A 23434-nucleotide genomic window follows, 5' to 3' on the forward strand; every position below is an offset into this window, starting at 1 on the left:
TCTACAGAAAGAATTATTATGTCCCTCTTACTGTTTTTTACCAAATTCTATTTTTGTTTTAATTTTGTCAGATCTCTGTGATGTGAAATTTTAATTAGTGGTGATAATGTGTTTGAATGATATTTTTATGGCTAATAATTAATTAAGAATGATCATATCCATCTAGTATTTTTAAGAAGTAGAAGGAATTATTTCCAGCACAGGGCAGTAGAAGGGGAAGGAATTATCTCCATTTTATAGGAAAGAAAACTTAGGTTCAAGAAGTTTCCATGACTTGCCCCAAATCATTCATTTGTGTGTACACAGTCTGTTTATTGTTACTTTTTAAGCAAAAGGGCATTGGCTTTGGAAGCCAATCAGAAGTACAGGTTATTTTTGGACAATTATGTGTGATTGTTTTCTCCCCTGGAAGAATGTTTTAAATATTGTTGCCTTTGGGCTTCATTAACTATTTGAAACCTGAAGCTATTTTGTATTTTGTAAGGTGGTCATCATGGATATATTGATGACATTCATCAGATAGAGTCAAGAACAGTAACAATGAGCATCTTTAATGAATCCACTCAGAGGACATGCCAATAGAAAATAGAATAGAGTATTGCATATTTTTTTAACCTCTGATTAAATAAGTAAATCTGAGTTTCTACTACCCCATTCCACTACCCTTTAAAGGAAGATATGAAAATAATCTCATGTATATTTGTTGTAGAGTTGTTAGCCTGTTTAAATAGCAGGGTGTGCAGATCATACATACATATTTACCTTTCTTCATTTACTTACTCCATAAATATTTAAAAAGTACCTTCTGTAGGCCAGCTCCTGTGCTAGATGCTTGGGATATGATGATGAACATGACAAAGAAACTCTCTGTTCTGTTAGAGATGATGGTCAGGGGATGATGGCAGACATTAAATAGATTATTGCTGAAATGATTGATTAGTTAAAATGCTGTGTTCTGCGAATAAATGGAGTGCTAAAAAAGAGTAAATGGTAGAAGTCCCTAAGTGAGTCTGAGTCGTCAAAGAAGTTTTCCCTGAAGAATCCCCATGTAATCTGAAGGAGAAGGTCGCTGAGCCAAGAGCTGAGGCTGAGCCTAGCAAGCCACGGGGCAGTGAGAGTGTGCAGAGATGGTGCAACGACTGGAGATGGGAGGAGCTCAGGGTCTTCTGGTGAAAAGGCAGTGGGGTGGCAGAGGCACTCAATTGCGTGAAACGAGGCCTCAAGCATTCTTGGAGTAGTGTTGGGAAGCAGCTGAAGGCCCCCATAAGGACAGGGCTTGAAGAAAGCCACATTTTATTTATTTATGTATGTATTTAATTTTTATTTTTAAAGATCTCATTGATTTATTTGACAGGGAGAGACAGGGAGAGAGGGAACACAAGCAGGGGGAATGGGAGAGGGAGAAGCAGCAGTTTTCCCACAGAGCAGGGAACCCGATGCAGGGCTTGATCCCAGAACCCTGGGATCAGGACCTGAGCCGAAGGCAGCCACCCAACCGACTGAGCCACCCAGGCACCCTGAAAGCCACATTTTAAAATGTGGCTTTTAAAATTTTAAAATCCCCCCCCATGATTTGGGGTCTCTTCTGATTTGGTTAAAAACCAGAGTTATAAAAGCCACATTTAAAATGATCCCCATGGTTGAAGCAAGGGGGCAGGAAATGTGGGGTTGAGAGTATCCGCAGGCCAGACTTGATAACTAAGTGAGTAGCACACGTGCCAAGTTTGAGACTGTGAACTCAGAGACAGGATGGCCTTTTTTCCGATTTAAAAGACTTGCCTTGAAGAGGAGTCAAGATGGCGGAGAAGTAGCCCGCTGAGACGACATCAGGTAGCAGATCAGCTAGATAGCTTATCTAAAGATTGCAACACCTACAAATCCAACGGGAGATTGCAGAGAAGAAGAACAGCAATTCTAGAAACAGAAAATCAACCACTTTCTGAAAGGACTGGCGGAGAAGTGAATCCAAAGCGACGGGAAGATAGACCGCGGGGGGAGGGGCCGGCTCCCGGCAAGCGGCGGAGCACAAAATCAGGACTTTTAAAAGTCTGTTCTGCTGAGGGACATTTCTCCAGAGGCTAAACCGGAATGAAGCCCACGCAGGGTCAGCGTGGCCTCAGGTCCCGCAGGGTCACAGAAGGATCGGGGGTGTCTGAGTGTCGCAGAGCTTGCAGGTATTAGAACGGGGAAGCTGGCTATAGAGACAGAGCCGAGGAGTGAGCTCTCTGCTCAGGGTTACCTTGAACTGGTCTCAGGCTTGGTGAACTCGGAGCACGGCCGGAGGCCAGGGAGACGGGAGTGATTGAGCTCTGTTCTCTGAGGGCCTTGAGGTCTTGGCTCCTCCAAGCTGGAGACCGGGAGGCCGCCATTTTCATTTCCGTCCTCTGGAGCTCTGTGGAAAGCGCTCAGGGAACTAAAGCTCCTGAAAGCGAACCTGAGCGGATTACTCAGCCCTGCCCCTGGTAAGGGCAGTGCAATTCTGCCTGCCCAAGTTCGCCTACCAAGGAGTGCAGGTTCAATACCAAGGAGAGCAGCGGAATTCCAGAGGAGAAGAAAGCAAAGCACTGAACTCATGGCTTTCTCCCCATGATTCATTAATCTTGCAGTTAATTTAATTTTTTTTTTCAATTTTTTTCTTCTTCTGCTAAATTTTTTTAAACTTTTACCCTTTTCTTTTTTAACGTTTTTTAACTAGTTTATCTAATATATATATTTTAATATTTTTTCTTTATTCGTTTTCTTTTTTTTTTTTTCTGAACCTCTTTTTATCCCCTTTCTACCCCCCATGATTTGGGGTCTCTTCTGATTTGGTTAAAGCATATTTTCCTGGGGTCTTTGCCTCCCCTTTAGTATTTTACTTGCTCCTTAATATACTCTTACCTGGACAAAATGACAAGGTGGAAAAATTCACCACAAAAAAAAAAGAACAAGAGGCAGTACCGAAGGCTAGGGACCTAATCAATACAGACATTGGTAATATGTCAGATCGAGAGTTCAGAATGACAATTCTCAAGGTTCTAGCTGGCCTCGAAAAAGGCATGGAAGATATTAGAGAAACACTCTCAGGAGATATAAAAGCCCTTTCTGGAGAAATAAAAGAACTAAAATCTAACCAAGTTGAAATAAAAAAAGCTATTAATGAGGTGCAATAAAAAATGGAGGCTCTCACTGCTAGGATAAATGAGGCAGAAGAAAGAATAAGTGATATAGAAGACCAAATGACAGAGAATAAAGAAGCTGAGCAAAAGAGGGACAAACAGCTACTGGACCACGAGGGGAGAATTCGAGAGATAAGTGACACCATAAGATGAAACAACATTAGAATAATTGGGATTCTAGAAGAAGAAGAAAGAGAGAGGGGAGCAGAAGGTATACTGGAGAGAATTATTGGAGAGAATTTCCCCAATATGGCAAAGGGAACAAGCATCAAAATCCAGGAGGTGCAGAGAACCCCCCTCAATTTCAACAAGAATAGGTCCACACCCCATCACCTAATAGTAAAATTTACAAGTCTTAGTGACAAAGAGAAAATCCTGCAAGCAGCCCGGGAAAACAAGTCTGTAACATACAATGGTAAAAGTATTAGATTGGCAGCTGACTTATCCACAGAGACCTGGCAGGCCAGAAAGAACTGGCATGATATATTCAGAGCATTAATGAGAAAAACATGCAGCCAAGAATACTATATCCAGCTAGGCTATCATTGAAAATAGAAGGAGAGATAAAAAGCTTTCAGGACAAATAAAAGACTTACCTTTTTGAGGCGCCTGAGTGGCTCAATTGGTTCAGCCGCCCACTCTTGATTTCATCTCAGGTCATGATCTCAGGGTTGTGAGATCAAGCCCTGGGTGGGGCTGCGTGCTCAGTGTGGAGTCTGCTTGTGATTCCCTCTCCCTCTGTCCCATTCCCCTGCTTGCGTGCGTACTCTCTCTCTCTCTCTTTCAAATAAATAAATAAATATATGTTTTTTAAAAATTAAAAAACAGTAACAGACTTGCCTTTTCAAGTGTCTTCATCATCCTGTTGGATTCAGAGAGCCCGAGTGGACCCATGTTACTCTTCTTTTCCTTTCTACTTTAGAGCTTTATTTTCAGAACAATGAGAGAAAAACGTCTTGTCGAGGTGAAGCCTGGGATTGATTTAATGGTTATGCAGTTCCAGAGTTAACTCAAAATGTTTGAAATAAGCTGCTGCTTATTGTAAGTTTGGAGAAACTTCCTGGGTGGCAAGAAGTTGAGGGTAGACAAAAGCTTTGTAATCACCAAATAATTTGAAATATAAATAACTCTAATGTGGTAAATGTAAATGCATCAGACCACAAGGACCAGATTTCCTCTGGAATATGTGTGAATTTAATAAAGGAGGTTAGGGACTTTAGCAAAGACTGCTTTGTATTACATTTATATTTTGTCTCTCTAGAAACGAATGAGAGCTGTGAGTCCCAAACCATAACCATACCCTTCCATTCCTACCTCAAATGTGTCTCACGTTGGCCATTTCTTACAAGATGGTTCATATGGGGAAAAGATATAGCCTGCTTGGCCAGATTCCATGACTATTGTTTCTTGTGTCTGGAAGATCGAAAATGCCTGTCATTCCGGCTGAGCTATGGTTTACCAGCTGGGCAATTTGTCATTGTTCTCTTTTATCTCGAACACATGCATTTTTTCCCCTAGGTATTCCCTGTAAATGATGAGCCACCAATCCTAAAGGCTGACCTCAACCCCATGATGCATTGCGCAGAGGGTGAAGAGGTGGTCATCACCTCAGAATACATTTTTGCTACTGATGTGGACAGTGATGACTTGAAGCTGGTGTTTGTGATTGCTCGAAAGCCTCAGCATGGGGTGGTGAGGAAAACTGGAGTCACAGTGGATCAGTTCTCTCAGGAAGATGTCATCTCAGGGGCCGTGACATACAAACACACGGGTGAGTGACCACATGGCGACTGGCGTGCGTGAACGGACAAAAGCCCCACCACAGAGTCGTAACTCATAACCCCACTTCTTGCTGTGGGTTTGATAATCTAACAATCTTAATGCTTTCTTCCATTAAAAAAGGGGCAAGTATAATCTTTTTGTAAGTATAATCACCATATTTGTAAGTATAATCACCATATTTAGTATTTGTTAGTATAATCACCATATTTAGAAGGATTTCTGATCTCCATAATATGAATTTCAGAGTGGAGAAGGAACACATATTCTTGCTGCCTTGTTCCTGAAGCTTCCACTTAGACCTTTAATTCACCCCGGGTTGTCTGCATTCCCTTTTTGGTCAATTTGAAGAAGACTGTATTTGACCATCACAGTTTGGGATCCATAAGTCATAGCAGAAATGCATGAACTAAGCACTCTAAGATAATTATAATTATACTTTTAAGGGGTATCTGGCTTGCTCAGTTGGTAGAGCATGCAACTCTTGATCTTGGGGTCAGGAGTTGGAACCCCATGGGCATAGGGATGACTTAATAAAAATTTTAAAAAGAAGTCTATTCTAGATTACCAGCTAGCTCCTAAGAAGTAACTTGTCTGCCTTTTGAGTTCCTGAAAAGCAAAGGTGATATCTTACATTTTGTGTAATGCCCATGTCAATAGACGCCAGGGGACGACAGATAATGATACAGTAAAGGCTTGTTTATTAGCATCGCTCTTTCATTTCTGGCATCGTGTTATATTGTTACCCAGAAGGCATTTGCTCCCCATGTAAAATGTTTGAATAAAGAAAATTTTACTTCAACATCTGTTATCTGCAAGAGAGAGTACTGGGCATTAATGGGCTACAAAGGAGTATACTCTAGAGTCAGCTGTGAAGGACTTTTAGTTTAAGTGGGTAGATGGACCCACTCATGTGCAAAGGAAAGAGTGTCCCATAATCAGTACCTCATCAATCACTGCCCCTTGCACGTCTTCTGATCTCTAGTTTGAGTGCCCTTCCTCCGTAATAATACTATATACCTCCCGTCGCTCCCTTTTATTGCTGCTTGATTACAACCTCAGGTGTCCTCATCCACATGCAGCTCTCATGTGCAGCTCTCATGTGTAGATTCCACAGGAAGCGGGGTGGGCTATAGAAGGTCAGGTGAGGGTGAAGGGAGTAAGAGGTATCAGAATCCAATCACTTTCTTATTTGAAAACACGTGGAGAATACAAGCAGTGAGTGGGAGAGGAAACCTGGGATGGGGGGGTTAGAGAGAAAAGGAGGAATTTGGAAATGGGGGGGGAGATATTGTGAAATGGTATTTTTATAGGTACTTTGGAAAATAATTTATTAGGATGCCCATTGTTTAATGGTTAATTACTAGGTAGGGCACATTTTAATCACTCTGCCACACATCTTTTTTTTTTTTAATGGTATCTCCTTTTCTTCTTAAGTGTATTTAGTCTTAGGAAGGGTTTCACTGCTTATTTTCCTGGCTTAGGGAGCAGAGTCCACCTGCTTGATGTCTCTTGAGGGTCCACAGCAAATCGCTTCATTTTGATTTCCCGTAGATCTCAGATAGACTAGCAGAAAAGGGATCAAAAACCAACCACTGTTGGTCTGTGGGTTTTTACACAATTTTAACACCTGTGGCAGGCTAAAGCAACATAGAAACATTAGGGGTGAGATGAATCTGTCTTCGCTGCCAGTGCTTTGTTCCAAGTGCTAACCAACAGGTGTATGTCTTTATCAATCCCTTTGGTGTGATGGCCATGTAAGGACGTATGAACTTTTTTTTTTTTTTTTCCATGAGACCTAGTAGGATGTGAGGCAAATCATTTCAGACAGATGGGTATTTTATTGTTGCTGTGTTACAATTAGCAGAAATACTGCCAATTTGAAAGGTGGTTTGTTATTTGAATGATATGTTTCCTTATAACGTTCTCCCAATGAATCAATTGGTAGTGCTTTAGTGCTGTGCAGGAGAGAGTGTGAAGAACCACAGGTCTACAGAGCCTGAAGTTTCGATGGCTCTGCTCTTGCCTCTGTATGTGGATTATAAAGGACACCTGGGGGTGATTTTTTCACCATTATTTTAGTTGCTTTCCATGATGATAAAAATAATAGCACATGCCCATTTCAAAAAAGACTTGCAAAGTGTAGATAAGCATAATGAAATTTCAAAAAATCACTTATTTACCTCTCAAAAATGGTCACTGTTAACATTTCAATATTACAGTACTTTTTCTTCCTTCTTTAAAAAAAAGATTTATTTATTTATTTATTTGAGAGAGAGAGAGGGTGAAGGGGAGAGAGAGGGAGCACACATGTGGGGTGGGGTTGGAGAGAAAAGGGAGAGGAATAAGCAGACTCCCTGCTGAGTAGGGAGCCCGACATGGGGCTCGATCCCAGCATGAGGCTTGATCCCAGGACTCTGGGATCACGACCTGAGCCGAAGACAGATGCTTAACTGACTGAGCCACCCAGGCATCACTGTCTTCTTTATTCTAATCATAATTTTTTACATGGTTGCTGATCATGTTGTATGTGCAGTTTTGTTGGTTACTTTTTACATTGAGATTGTCAGCTAAAACATTGATTAAACAGTTATTCAATGTTACAAAGTTATCATAAATGAAAGTTTTAATAGTCAAATAATATTTTATGATGCAAAATGACATTATCCACGTACTCTTTTCCAAACATTAAGCATGAAGTCATTCAACAAAACTTCGTAAAATAACGTGGTGGTTAACAGTGTTAAGTGTAAATCGTGTCCTGACACCATGCTCCATTCAAGGTAGAGAATTCTCCATCCGTGTTGTAGCCTTTTTTGTGACTAGATGCTCAGCCTGGCTTTCCAGCTTTTCTGTAAATGTATCCTATGCTTTCATTATATTAAAACCACAGTTATGGGGGTGCCTGGGTGGCTCAGTGGGTTAAAGCCTCTGCCTTTCGCTCAGGTCATGATCCCAGGGCCCTGGGATTGAGCCCCTGCATCAGGCTCTCTGCTCAGCAGGGAGCCTGCTTCCCTTCCTCTCTCTCTCTGCCTGCCTCTCTGCCTACTTGTAATCTCTGTCAAATAAATAAAATCTTAAAAAAAAAAATCAGTTATGGAAGGTACTGTTTGCTTTTTTATTTCTTTCTTTTTTTTCTTTTTTCCTCTTTTTTTTCTTTCTTTTTTTCTTTAAAAATGCTCCCTACTCTTCCTGGAATGATTTTTCCACTTGTCTTAGCTCTCTGTCCCTGCAGGTCCGCCTTCCTCCGTCCCAATTCTCTGCTTCATCTGCCTGGTAACTCACTCATCATTTAACGCTCACTATAAAGCCAGCAGAGCCTTCTGGGAAGACTTCTCTTTCTCTGTCCTGTTGCCCTGTCCCCATGACTCTTTCTGCCAAAAGCTTTCATCTTTCTTCACCCTCAGCCCCTTGTACATATTCAGGCTGAGATATATGAGTTTTCCATTTAACTGGTAAAAAAAAATGACTTAATGTTGGCAGTTTCATATGGTTCCTTTTAATACACACACCTGTGATAGACTAAATTGCGTTTCTTTCTCGACCATCAGATTGGGTCAGTGCCTGACACGTAACCGGTCTTTTGGCATTTGACATTCTTTTGAACTGTCTTTTGGTGCTTTCACATGTCTGCGGGATTCTCTGCTGGAACACCCAGAAAATGAATTGCCACATAGGAGGCATTAAATAATATATATTTACCAAGTGAATGAGAAATAAATTAGTTTTATGCCAATTTATTTTTTACAAATATGAATAAATGAGAGGCATCTTAATTGTTACTGCTTCTAACGTTAAAAGCTTATTATTTAATTCTAATTCTCTCCGTGCCAACTTTATTTTTTCTTATGAGCCGAGTTTTCTCATTCTCCAATCCTGTGGCTGCTCAGTGATACCATCTCTTGATTTTCCTTGTCATTAAGTAGGGTAGAATAATGCCAAAGCACAGTAATGTGTAGATTTGACCAATGTGTCTTGTGAAAAGAGACGACATCCCTGATCTTTTGTGCTCTTATCTCATCAAAACTCAAACAAAATTGCTTCCCTCGTGGTACTTTCAATGTGATGCATGAGAATTACCAAAAGCATGTCTGCAGAATTTTTGTGTCCTGTGGGTAGTGAACGCTTCTACCTCTGTGCTGTTAGTGACCCAAGAGCAGATCAGCCAGTTTGCTGATAAACTCTTTCTAATCCTGACATTTGTTTGTTTGTTTGTTTGTTTGCTTTTTCTGTCTTCCTCTCACTGCTTCATTTGGGGCCCTATGAAATCCCTACACATAACCCTAAAGAATAAGAGGGAAAAAAAAATACCACTTTTTCCCCATGTCCTGATGCTATTTTGCTAACACCTTGGCTGTTATATAACGAGGAAAATATTGAAACAAATGACAAAAATGTGGTTCATCTTCCTAGTCTTTCTACTCTTCCTTCCCAGCTTCTTCTCCTAACTGCAGGTGTGGTGGTTGATGGTTGTCCATTTAAGGTAGTTAATGTAAATGGGAAGACAATGCAGTTGGAAGGACAAGGGTGCTTCTGCTCTCCCTGTGGTTGGTCCTAACACTAAACAATTAGGAAGAAGGAAACCATCACTAGGCGAGCTTGGTACCTCTCCCTTTGTGAACGATCAGACCCTTTTCAGCCCCTTTTGCCTCTCCATTTGCCGAGAGATGGCTGTCAAGGATTTCATCAGAGGCAAGATATAAGCAAGCATTTTTCTTTGTTATTTTCATGACGATTTCCTTTCCCAGTGTTAAAACTGAGTATGACGTGTTAGCCGCCTGAGGCTCTTTCCTCGCCACTCTTGCTTGTAGAAGAGGTGTGGGTAGATTTCATCTTAGTATTCTATATTTTTAAAGAAAGTCAGGTTTTAGCTGTAGTTGTGTCTTGCAGGTGGTGAGATTGGCCTGGTGCCTTGTTTGGATACCATTACGTTGGTGGTTTCGGATGGAGAAGCTGGCCCTTTTGTGAATGGCTGTTGCTTCAGTGGGCCTCGTCCATCTGTTCCTCCTCATGAGTCCTTCCCGGTGTATGACCTCAATATCACGGTGCAGCCAGTGGACAACCAATCGCCTTCAATTGCAATAGGTGACAATGTGTTTTTCTATCAAAGTTCTGTCATTTCATCTCGTATCATGTCTTTGGTTTAGTGAAATAGTGCACTTGACTTTGAGTTAAAATGGAAAACTACCACGCAGAATTGCCTGCGAGAATTGCCTCCGCACAGTTTCTAGAAAACTCCATATTTATAAAAGATAACAAGGCAAAAGAATTTATTTGTTTAAATATGTGTGTTATTCTGTGTGGAGAGAGAATGCGAGTGTGTTTGCATGTGAGTGAGCGTGTGTTAGGATGAGGACAACATTTGGAATCCTCGAATATTCTGGTTTTATTTCATGTGGGAAAATATTATTTGCCTGCTGGAGAGAGAGTAATTTATTTTAGCCATAATAATTTCTATTCGAGCAGAATGAAAATACCAGAGAGGGCATTTATATACATTTAACCTTATTTGCTTTTTAGAAAGTCATCACTTCTTAGGCATTATGTATATGTTCCGTCTCTTAGAAAAAAAAATACAAGCATATGTATGGATGTTATTGTAATTTGCAAGCTATCTCCCAAGCAATGTTCTGGAAAGGAAGCATTATCCCTGCAGAATAATTAAGCACCAAGGCATGAAAAAATGTTCGTTATGAGCAATTCATAATAGCTCACAGGCAATTAACGCTCTGACAAACAGAGGTAGCAACTGATCTTGAAGAGTACATAAACTACATTTAGTGGCTTATCATTAAAATGGTTTGGCAATTCTTATTTTCATTTGTCACTTCTATAGAGGCACAAGGGAAATCAGAGTTCCTTGAGAATGACTAAAGGGCTGTCCTAGAGCGTTTAGTATTTCTGCTGTCTTTCCATTATTGTCTGGCTTGCTTGTACAAGAAAAAAAATATAATTCCACAAGTCAAATTAAATTCCACCCATTACCCCTGAATATTTTCACTGTAAGGAAAAATTATGCCAAAGGAAATGAACATCTCCCATGGAAGTATATTTGCATATGGGAGGCTTCTCTGAATTGGAATTGCAATCACTCCCTTTTGTTTTCACTATTCTGATTAGAGGATTTCATGCTAAATTGTAATTGCGTTGTTATTTGCATGCAGGTACCATGTTCGTGGTAGACGAAGGTTTCTCTGCAGCCCTTACTATTAACCATTTGTCCGCCACTGACCCTGACACTGCAGGAGACAACTTGGAATTTGTCTTGGTTTCTCCTCCCCAGTTTGGCTACCTTGAGAACACACTTCCCTCTGCAGGTTTTGAAAAAAGCAACATGGGTGTAAGCATAGGTAAGTCATGGCTTCGTGACCAGTGATAACTCGCCTATGTCTACGTTTCTGACTGGCTATATCATGCTTATTGACTGCGTAGGAACTTCAAAAATGTTCAAAACATTACGTACACTCAAGGAATTGTTATTATAGTGGGTACTTTTGAATCTTGTTGTTTTTCATTTTAATTTTCTATCTTGAAGTGCCCCACATATGGGAGTTTACTTCAAATAAAATGGAATTTCACTTATGAAAAATATAAGAATAAGTAGGGAAGAAAGAACATTTTAAAAGACCTTCAGAGCAACACAGAATACTGTGATAGAATAAATCTGGTGGGAGCTTATAGGTCTCCTCTCACTCTTTTAGCACTTTTACTAGACATTGGCAGAAAAGATTAGGATATGTTTCAGGGGTATAACAGAGAGAGAGCCTGAAATGTTGAAGGTGATGACTTTAATTTTGGAACCAAATTGTATCTCAGATACTTAAATAGCTCTTCTATTTCAGGCAAAAACAACTAAAACAAAAACAGACACCAAAATAAAAATTATTCAAATACATTTTATCTGTTTATTCAAAGATAACACCTTAGAAATAAATGAACTAAATGATTCTTTAAGCACTTTTTGGGGCATATCCAGTTTAACTATGAGAAAGGCTGGGTTTAAGATTAGTTGCATTAATAGAGTGACTGATTGGTTATAAAGAAAAACAAGACCCAACTATATGGTGCCTACGAGAGACTAACTTCAGGTTCAAGGACCCACACAGAAATGAAGGCTCAGAAATGAAGGAATGGAAAAAAAATATATTCCATACAAATTGAAATCAAAAGAGAGAAAGTGTCCTTATAACAGATAAAATAGACTTTAAGTCAAAACTGTAATAGGAGACAAAGAGGATCATTGTAAAATGACAAGGGAGTCAGTTCCTCAAGAGAATATGACAGTTGTAAAATTACATGCTTACAACATTGGAACACCTTAAAATATTAAGCATATGCTAACAGATCTGAAGGAAGTAATGACAACAATGCAATAATAGTAGGGGACTTCAGTACTCCACTTTCAACAGTGGGTAGATCATCTGCCGGAAAATCAACAAGGAAACAGTGGACTTAAACTGTATATTAAACCAAAGGAACCCAGTAGACATATACATTACATTCCATCCAACAAAGGCAGAATCCACATTTTTCTCAAACATATGTGGGACATTCTGCAGTATAGATCATATGATCTGTCACAACACAAGTCTTAGCAAATTTTAAAAAAACAAAGTCATACCAAGTATCTTTTCTGAGCACAATGGTATGAAATTAAAATCAATAATGGAGGAAAAGTAGAAAATTCACAAGTATGTGTAAATGAAGATACTCCTGAACAACCAGAGAATCAAAGATGAAATTTTAAAAAAATCCTGAGTTCTTGTCACAAGGGAAAATTTTGTTTCTTTTTTTCCTTTCTTTTTTAATCACATCTATAAGAGAAGATGGATATTAGCTGAACCTGTTGTAATCATTTCACCATATATGTAAATCAGACCCTCATGCTCTACACCTTAAATTTACACAGTGATATATGTGAATTATGACTTAATAAAACTGGAAAAAGGAAAGAAGATCTCGAAACATAAATGGAAACACAACATACCAAAATATCTCAGATGCAGCAAAAGCAGTGCTAAGAGGGAAAGTTATAGTAATAATTGCTTCCATTAAAAAAACAAAAAACAAAAAAAACCTCAAATAAACAGCCTAACTTTATAACTCAAGGAACTAGAAAAATAAGAACAAAATAAACCCAAAGTCAGCAGAAAGGAGAAAAGATCATAGTAAAAATAAGTGAAGTAGAGATTAGAAGAACAATAGAAAAGATTAATGAAACTAGGACATGATCTTTCAAAAGGATAAATGAAATTGGCAAACCTTCACCTATCCTTACCATGTAAAAGAGAGGACTTAAATATAACTTGAAATGAAAGAAGAGATATTACAACTGATGTCACAGATATACAGAAGATCATAAGAGACTATTATGAACCATTATGCATCAACAAATTAGACAATCTAAAAGAAATGGATAAACTCCTAGAAGCATACAACCTACCAACTACCAAGTCTGAATTGTGAACTAAAAACCCTGAATAGACCAATAATGAGTAAGGAGATTTAATCAGTAACCAAAAACCTCTAAGAAAGAAAATCCCAGGACCAGATGTCTTTACTTGTTCTATTGAATTTTTAAAGAAGAGTTAACACCATTTTTAAGCTCTTGCAAAAAAAAAAAAAAATCAAATAGGAGGAAAAACTCCCAAACTCATTTCTAACACCAGAATTACCCTGATACCAAAGCTGGGTAAGGATACTATAAAAAGAAACCACAGACCAATATCCCTAAAGACAATAGATGCAAAAATTCCCTACAAAACATTAACAAACTGAATTCAGTAGCATGTTAAAAAAAATCATACACATGATTGAAAGGAAATTATACCTGGGATACAAGGGTGGTCAACATGAGCAAATCAATAAATGTGATTCACTACATGGATAGAAAGGACAAAAATTCTATGATCATCTCTATTGATACTAAAAAAGCATTTGTAAAATTCAACAGTTTTTTATAATAAAGACTGTCAACAAATTTGGTATAGAAGGAATATACTGCAACACAATAAAAGGCATAAAGGACAAAATCACAGCTAGCATCATACTCAACAGTGAGTGGTTAAAAACTTACTCTCCAAGATGAGGACCAAAACAAGTATGCCCACTCTTACCATTCCTATTCAACATAATACTGAAAGTCCCAGCCAGAGTAATTAGGCAAGAAAAAGAAATAAAAGGTGTCAAAGTAAAAGGAAGAAGTAAAATTGGCTCTGTTTGTAGATGATATATGTAAAAATTTTTTAAAGAAGTAAAAAACTTTTAAAGATTTCACCAAAATACTGTAGAACAGGTCAGCAAATTAAGTAGTTTTAGGATACAAAATCCACATAAAAAGATTGGTTGTATTTCTATACACCAATGATGAACTATCTGAAAAAGAGATAAAACAATTTCAATTATGATAACATAAAAAACAATAGAATACTTAGGAGTAGGTTTAACCAAGGAAGTGAAAGATTTATACACCAAAAACTGTAAGACATAGAATTGATGTCTTGATGGAAGAAATTGAAAAAGGCAGAAAAGATGGAAAGATATATCTATGAATTGAAAGTGTTAGTGTTGTTAAAATGTCCATAGTACCCAAAGCCATTTATAGATTCAAGGCAATCACTATCAAAATTCAAACGACATTTTTCACAGGAATAGAAAAATCAATGCTAAAATTTCTATGGAGCCACAAAAGGTCCTGAATTGCTGAAGCAATCCTGAGAAGGAACAAAGCTGGAGTCATCATGTTATCGGATTTCAAACTGTATTACAAAGCTATACTAATCAAAACACTTTGGTATTGGCTTAAAAATAGGCATGTAGATCATAGAACAGTACAGAGATCTCAGAAGTAAATGCACTCATATATGGTCATTTAATTTATGACAGAAGAACCAACAATATACAAATGGAAAAAGACAATAAATGGTGTTGGGAAAACTGGACAGCAGTATGCAAAAGAATGAAAATGGACCACTGCCTTATACCATGTTAAAAAAAAAATGAACTCAAAGTAAAGACTTGAATGTAAAACCCGAGATCATGAAACTCCTAGAAGAAAATGGAGATGGTAAACTCCTTGACATTGGTCTTGGCAATGGTTTTTTGGATTTCACACCAAAAGCAACAAATGCAAAAATCAACAAAGTAAGACTATATCAAGTTAAAAAAACTTCTACAGAGCAAAAGAAACAACAAAATGGAAAGGCAGTCTGCAGCATGGGAGAAAATATTTATAAACCATATATCTGATAAGGGATTAATACCTAAGATATATAAGGTACTCTTACAGTTCAATAGCAAAGGAATCTAAATAATCTGATTTAAAAATGGGCAGACATTTCTCCAAAGAAGATGAACAAATGGCAAACAGGTACAAGAATCGGTGCTCAACATCACTAATCATCAGAGAAATGTTGATCTAAACCACAAGAGGTATCACCTCCCACCTGTTAGAATAGCTCTTATCAAAAAGACAAGAGATAACAAATGCTGGCGAGGATGTGAAGAAAATGCAACCCTTGTGAACTGTTGGTGAGAATGTGAATTGGCACAGCCACTATGGAGATTCCTCAAAAAATTAAAAATAGAACTACCCTGTGATGTAGCAATTCCACTTCTGTGTGTATAGGAAATGAAAACAGGCTATTGAAGAAGTATCTATACTCCCATGTTTACTGCAACATTATTCACAATAGCCAACACATGGAAACAACTTAAATGTCCACTGATAGATGAATGCATAAGGAAAATGTTATATAAATACATAATAGAATATTATACAGCCATGACAAGAAGAAAATCCTGCCATTTGCAAAACATATATGGACCTTGAGGGCGTTAAGCTAAGTGATATTCATTAGGGAAAGACAAGTACTGTATGATCTCACTTACATGTGGAATCTAAGACCATTGAATTTGTAGAAACTCATAGGATAGTGGTTACCAGGGGCTGACGGGTGGGGGGAAATGGAGAGAGGGTGGTTGAAGGGTACAAACTTTCAGTTATAAAATGAATAATTTCCAGGAAGCTAAGGTACAGCATGGTGACTATAATTAATACTATATTGTATACTTTAGAGGTGATTTGAGAGTAGAATTTTAATGTTCCCACTATAACAACAACAAAATGGTAATCATGTGAGGTGGATAATGTGTTAACTAAATCTTAAACTTATAGTGTTACATGGCAGTTATATCTCAATAAAGCTGGGGGTTATATCTCAATAAAGCTGGGGGGAAAGATTTATTGCATTAAACGTATGCAGTTTGGTCTGTGACATAATGCTCCACGTAGAGCATTTTTCTCTTTTTGATTTAAGGCGATGTCAAAACAGCAGGTCAGCTAATTCCACTCAGTCCCACCTGTCGCTTGATGTGTATGTCAAGTAGGCAGATGATTGACTGGCTCTTGTTTCGCCTTCATATGAAGGAGATGGTCTCTTTTTTATTCAAGCAGGACAAGGACTATTTATATGGGAGCAGTGATTTTAATCGAGGGAATGTCTTGCTTACCTTCATTGCAACTATATAAAGAACAGTCACGAAGTCCTGACATATCCCGGTTAGCAGTTACCACCTTGCTGTTCTCCATGCAAATTTTCATCCTTCCCTATGATTTACGGATATCTGTATTTATGCTGATGGCAGACAGACACTATAGCAGCCCCTGATAGCTGATTCTTAGATTAATTGCACCGATCTCTTATTTGCTTTTCTGAGAAATAAACTATTGGGTTAAGGGTTAAGAACCAGTAGCTTGGGGGGAAGAAAAAAAATATATATATATATTTCATATTGACCTGCTCCATGTTGGTGTGTTCTAGCTTCGTTCCGGTGGAAAGACATGAAGGCTTTGCACATTAACTACGTGCAGTCCAGGCATCTAAGGATGGAACCAACAGCCGACCAGTTCATGGTGTATGTCACAGATGGGAAGCGACGCTCCTTGGAGATACCATTTCACGTTATCATCAACCCCACGAATGACGAAGCTCCTGACTTTGTAGTGCAGAATATTACTGTAAGAGACATAACGGGATTTTCAGTTGCTTCTTTTTAAAATCATTTTCTGATTTTATTTTCACCTAGTTCATTTACATTGGTCCAGGTGCACTTAATACATTAAGTTGAAAAGGAATGGGGAGAATAGTCACCTATATTCTAGAATACAGTTACTTGAAGAATATTATTCTAGTAGTAATGATGGCAATTGCAAGCATATAGAACTGCATGAATGGACTTAGAGCTGCATAGATAGAGGATGGTGTACTTACTAGGTTGTAGGTGATATTTCGAGTCCTTTACATGTACTCATGGAAAGGCTTACAAGGCTTTTAGGGTGATGGTATTATTATGATTGCCTTTTAGTAACTGCAAAAATGAGACACAGAGAGGTTAATTCTGTGGCCCAAGATCACAGAGCTTGGAAATAATTGGCATATAGGGAATGGTACATAGAAGACTTGCCCCCAGAGAGTTTGATTTTATAACATGCCCTCTAAACCAATGCTATTATGACAAGGACTCTTAATTCACATATATTAAGGCATCTTTTCATATAGCTATTTTTATTTTTTTAACTTTTATTTATTTTTTCAAAGATTTTATTTATTTATTTGACAGAGAGAGACACAGCGAGAGAGGGAACACTAGCAGGGGGACTGGGAGAGGGAGAAGCAGGCTTCCTGCTGAGCAGGGAGCCCATTATGGGACTCGATCCCAGGACCCTGGAATCATGACCCAAGTTGAAGGCAGATGCTTAATGACTAAGCCACCCAGGTGTCCCATATAGCTATTTTTAAAGATTTATTCATTTTGAGAGAGAAAGAGAATGAGAGAGAGAGAGTGTGTGTGTGTATGAGCAGGAGGGGCAGAAGGAGATGCAGAGAAAGAATCCTCAAGTAGACTGGTCATGATCTCGGGGTCCTGGGATCGAGCCCCACATCGGGCTCTCTGCTCAGTGGGGAGCCTGCTTCTCCGTCTCCCTCTCCCTCTGCCTGCCTCTTTGCCTGCTTGTGTTCTCTGTCTGTCTCTCTGTCAAATAAATAAATAAAATATTTTTAAAAAAAAGATAAAACTATTTTTACATGATAATGTTTTTTAGTTTTATTTAAAAATTCATATAGATAGTTAAAATGGCCATAATATCATTCCTCAGATAACATCTGTTGTCTTTAAAAACATAATAATAAAATATGTAGTTATACAAGTTAAAATATTGAGGAGCATATGCAGTGAAATATGAAATATGACAGTCTCCCTCTTCTACAGCCTCTACCCATATCCACTCCCCACTGACTTTTTAGTAATTCCTCAGAAATAATTTGTGCAAATGCCAATAATATGTGTTTGTATGTATGTGTGTGTGTGTATATATATATGTTATATATATATGCAATTTTTCTGTATTTACTTATAAGTCAGGGGTCATATTATACCTACTACTCTCCACTTTTTAGAAAAACCTCATTATGTATATTGGAAACCTTTCCATATTAGCATGTAGTCTTTTAAAACAATTCTATATTTTACATACAATTATTTAATTCAGAAATATGTACAGCAAATCTTGATTAAATAGAGGAACATAGGCTTTGGAATAAGAGGGGTTTGGGTATTGCTATTTACTGGCTGTAGGACCCTGGATAAGCTATTTCTCTCTGTACTTCTGTTTCCTTATCTGCAAAATGTGTATCAAATCCTTAAGGGGTAACCATGTTGAACAAGATGGTCAGGCACATACTAGTCCCTTAGTAAATAGATCTCATTTGTATTATTGTTAGGTTTACCATCTTTTTTCTGATATTTACCAAAGCAAAGATGATTTATTTTGAAGCCATTATCTAGCCTTATTTGTCACTGAAAATTATCAAATTCTAAATGCAAAAGTCTTTATTTGATTTGGATGGTCTACTGACTCTTAATGGTATCTGAGAGTCACCTCACCAAGAGACTTAAGACCCAGCTCCTGCCCTTCCCTTTCTCTTGGCATGTGGGTTCCTCTGGAGAGCACTTCAGTAATTACGAGAGAGAGAAGAAACTCTACAAATGATTCCTTCTATACCTACCTCTGTTGTCTTGTATCTATGCAGAGCTAGAGTTTCTGAAATAATTAGGCCACTGGGAAATTGTCCCTTGCCCTTCTCTGAAAGTAATCATGCTTTTTACCTGGGCACTCCTTAGAGAAGCTGTTGGAGGGTATCAGATAGGGAGCCCTATGTGTTACTGCCAGAGCTGGCTTTAAGCTTCAAGTGATTTTTTAAAAAATAGCCCTATTTATTATGCTTTCTTGGGGAAAATCTGTTTGTCTTGTAGAGAGTCAAGCTTCCATCAAGTTGGGCTGCAGCTTGCCAAAACATATGAGGTTTTAAGATATCCTAATTCATTTCAAGTGGCTATACTAGTGAGTTTCTGCATTTTGTGCATATTGATCTAAACCTTTTATTTAGGATCTCAATAAATGAAATGTGCAAAAAACGAATCCTAATTTTTCAGTGAAATTTCCCAGTCATGTTGTGAAGTAATTTACCATCTGATAAATGAGAAAAGAATGAGCCGTATAGTGAGTCCAGGAGTCCTAAGCTTTTAGGAAGAAGGGTAATGAGAACACATTTTCAGTGGCTTTATGAAAATTTTTGGAGAAAAAGGCAAGCTACCGTCAAAGATGATTTCATAGTTATATCACTGCATGTTAAATTATGGTGCCATCTTTGTCTTTAATAGTGAAGGCCAGCTACAAGAAAACCGACATCATTTTGGCCCAGGTATCAGCGTGGCAAGTGATTCTTCTTCACGCATGCGCAGTAGACGCTAGTCGCGGGGAGCCTCCCAGTAAGAGAGGCTCAAGAGAACGGGCATTTTCACAAACCTAAACTTTATGTATCCTTCAAGGCTTACATGGCCACTCTGCCATGAAGACTCTCCTGGTCTCCTCCACCCTTTTGCACTTCCTGTTTATCCATATTTAGTATCGCTAGATAATTTTCTGGTTGTATTATAATCACTGATGGACTGGCCTTCATGGTCTCATCCGACTTTGACTGGAGAGAATATTTCATTCCCCACAGCACGAGGCCCAGTGCCTTGCGGATTACCAGTCAGCATCTGTTCGATGTATACAGTCTGATTATTTAGGTCTCGCTTTGTTTCAAAAGACGAAACAGGTATTTCTTTGTTCTCTTCATTCTTGCTATGAGAAAAAGATCCAGACAGCTAAGTACCATGTCAAGTTCTAAATGGCTGGAGGCTACCTGAGATGAAAAACAGTCCGTTCTCTTTGAATTTAAAGGATTATGAAACCTGGAGTGGGGGCTGAGGATGGGAGGAGTTTGAGGCATGAGGGTTGGGGAGAGGTGAGGGACCCTGAATTAAAATAAACACTGTTAGGCCTCCAGAAGCCTCCTTCTCAATTGTTGTTCATTGCAACTGAAGTACAGAAGGTTTTCCTGCGATGAGAACATAGAGAATGAGAATGAAAAATAGAATAGAGAAAGAGAATGAGAAAATAGAAAAATGAGAAAAATGAGAAACATAAAATACCATACCCAGTGCACATAGCAGACATCCACAGCATTTCCGAAGCAGAAACAAGAATTGTGAAAGCAGCGAGGTTCAGGAGGTTAAAACAACAGATTAGGATCTGAAGGTGAAAGATCCACACTTAGCTTTACAGTTGAACTCTGTGACTTCCAGAAAGTAAGCATTCTTTTGATTGCTTTTTCCCCGAGCTTTGAATTATATGGGGGGGGGGGATTGTGTGTGTGTGTGTGTGTGTGTGTGTGTATCTTTTGTTCTTTAGGAAAATGAATAAACTGCTTTGAAATCTTCAGAGAAAATATGAGAGAGATTAATAGATTTATTCTTTTCTTCTAAGCCCATGTTAAACCATCCATTTCTTTTTAGGATTCATTACACACACATTTCATAGAAAATTTGTAATAGGATATCTTAAAATCATTTCTTTGAAGCAACTTGCTAAAAGAAAGACAAATGTTATTTTGACATAGCTGACATGCCGACTTGTTTTTGCTCAGGTGTGTGAGGGTCAGATGAAAGAACTGGATACCTCCGTCATCGATGCTGCTGATCTGGACATTCCCAAGGACCCCTTGCTTTTCAGTGTCACTCGTAAACCACGCCATGGCCTCCTCATCAACAGGGTGCTTGGCAAAGACTTTCCGCAAAATATGCAGCCTGTCAACCCCGGCCAGAAGCATGAACTTGTTCAGAACTTTTCCTTGGAACTTCTCAAGAATGGTAGATCATGTTCCACTTCAATTCACTTATTGTTGTTGATTTAGTAATTTAGCCTGGAAAAGCTAATAGTAAACCTCAGATACAGGAAGTGAAGAAATGGCATTCAACTACTTTATTCATTTTATCTCTCAAGAGTTTTCTCTGGGCTCTGGATTCATGTAGGGCATGAAGCCTCAGTTACAGATAGTGTGCAGTTGAAAAGGAAATAGTGTTTTCTTTCACTTTGGGAGCATCACTAAAAATGACATTTGTGGGGCGCCTGGGTGCGTCAGTCGGTTGTCTGACTCTTGATTTTGGCTCAGGTCATGATCTCATGGTTGTGGGATCAAGCCCTGCATCAGGCTCTGCACTGAGTTGGAAGTCTGCTTGAGATTCTCTCTCTCTTCTCCCTCTACCTGTCCCCCTGCTCGTGCTCTCTCTCTCTCTTTCTCTCCAATAAATAAATAAATCTTTAAAGAAAATGATATTTATGATTTGGGGTATTTTAGCTCCAACTTTTTCGCATCAAAATAAAAAATTCCTTTTAAAACTACTGAGATCATCGACCCAAATTTGAAGAGATTTGTTGGCCACAACTTCTATGTTCGGAACAAATATAGAACCACATATAATAACATTACTCTCGGTGGAGATAATTTGTTCTTTAAGGAAATGACACACGGGAATAGCAGCCTGAATTATTTTTTAATTACTCTTTTTTAAAAAAATCAATTTTACCCTATTTTCCAAATATAAACAGACTTTTAAATATTGGAGAAAAGGGCGGGTCTAGAATCACTGCATACTCTCTCTCCTTACTGCCTTCACATGTTTCCCCAACCTGAATACCCTTTGCCAGGTTAGCCAACACAGTGCCTTCAGAACCAGGGTAACCTCTGACCTCCCCAACCACCCACCCACCAGGCACTCCAGACCATCCCTTTCCTGGGCTGGCTCCTTCCAGCACTGGTTTAGCACTTTTTCTACTTTCTACATTTCTCCATTCCCCAACAAGATTAAGCTCTCTGCCCCCAAGTTTATTTTGCAATGGCTGTGCCACATTGTGTCATGTTTGAATTTGAAAAGTTAAATCATATGTTACTTGGATTTTGTCAGTTGCAAAGAAACTCTGGGGGTTAAGTGATGATATTGCCAAATCAATAACCGTGTGTATCAAATAATACAAATATGTTGTTACAGTGTTCTTCTTTTCAAATTTAGTACAAAGGAAAAGGAATAATCATTCAAACTGTACTTTCAAAATCTGTTTTGTAATTCAGTTAAATATTATTAATTATATTACTAGGCTAAATAAGCATGCGTATTGGGTAAAGTTTGCACCATACGATGATTTTGAAGAAAAAATAAATGGTTTACATAAATTAATGCTTTGGTCAATAACTTAGTAACATTCTCAGAGATTAGATTTTTGTCTTTATTTTATTTTTGATTCATTTATGGCTACATTTTAAAAAATTTTTCAGTATATTCTCACATACATCCTCTAACCCCCAAAAAAACAGAATGTATAAAACTACTGCCACATTATGTAATCTGGCTTTCTTTCTTAGCAACTATAAGAAACTTCTTACTTTTTAAATGTTAATTGAAAACATGTTTGTGATAACTCCAGCTTTTCATTATATGGGGGTGTTGCACTGTAAATTTTTTTACAACTGTCTTTTATTTTTAAATATCCAGAGAGCTTTTCATTTCTTGATATTACAGGTTACACACAAATATGCTTTATGTATATTTTTGTAACATAAATCCTAGTCCACATCTCTTAAAAATTTTTTGCCATAAATTTTTATAATGAAATCACTTGGCAAAACAGGAGAGCATTTATAATACTTTTGAGGGAAAATTGCATGAACATGCTTAGTTTCCTAATCAAGAATGGATATTTTTTTTAAACTTTTGTGAATTTTGTAGTCAATAACAGTCCCTCGTTTTAGTCTTAATTTGAAATTCTTAGAGTATGAGTAAGATTTACCATACTTTCATATTTATTGACTATATTTGTTTCACCTTTTTGTAAATTACTTGATAATGCCGTTTGCTCATTTTTCTATTCATTTATACTAACTTATAAAAGATCATTAACTACTGATGTCTCATATTTTTGTTACATATGTTGCCAGTAAGTTTTTCCTCTTCTTATTTGCCTTTTAATTCATGTTCTTAAGTACAGAAATCACAAATTGTCAGTGGTGAAATTTATCGTTATTTTTCTTTATGTGGTTTTCTTTTGTTACTGTATT

The 23434-nt window shown here is 38.0% G+C and overlaps 1 protein-coding gene across 2 annotated transcripts in view; it reads left to right on the plus strand.

The window, feature by feature from the left end:
* The first annotated feature begins 11256 nt into the window (after positions 1-11256).
* Positions 11257-23434, plus strand: part of LOC122917592 (FRAS1-related extracellular matrix protein 1-like) — a 78859-nt gene continuing 66681 nt past the window's right edge. For both annotated transcript variants that reach the window (XM_044265636.1, XM_044265637.1), the window contains exons 1-3: positions 11257-11287; positions 16760-16956; positions 20969-21191. In XM_044265636.1, the coding sequence (XP_044121571.1) occupies positions 11272-11287; positions 16760-16956; positions 20969-21191 (436 nt within the window). In that variant the 5' untranslated portion in view covers positions 11257-11271. The remainder of the gene's footprint in view (positions 11288-16759; positions 16957-20968; positions 21192-23434) is intronic.

This window comes from Neovison vison, chromosome 9, assembly GCF_020171115.1.
Source record: "Neovison vison isolate M4711 chromosome 9, ASM_NN_V1, whole genome shotgun sequence".
Classification (NCBI taxonomy): domain Eukaryota; kingdom Metazoa; phylum Chordata; class Mammalia; order Carnivora; family Mustelidae; genus Neogale; species Neogale vison.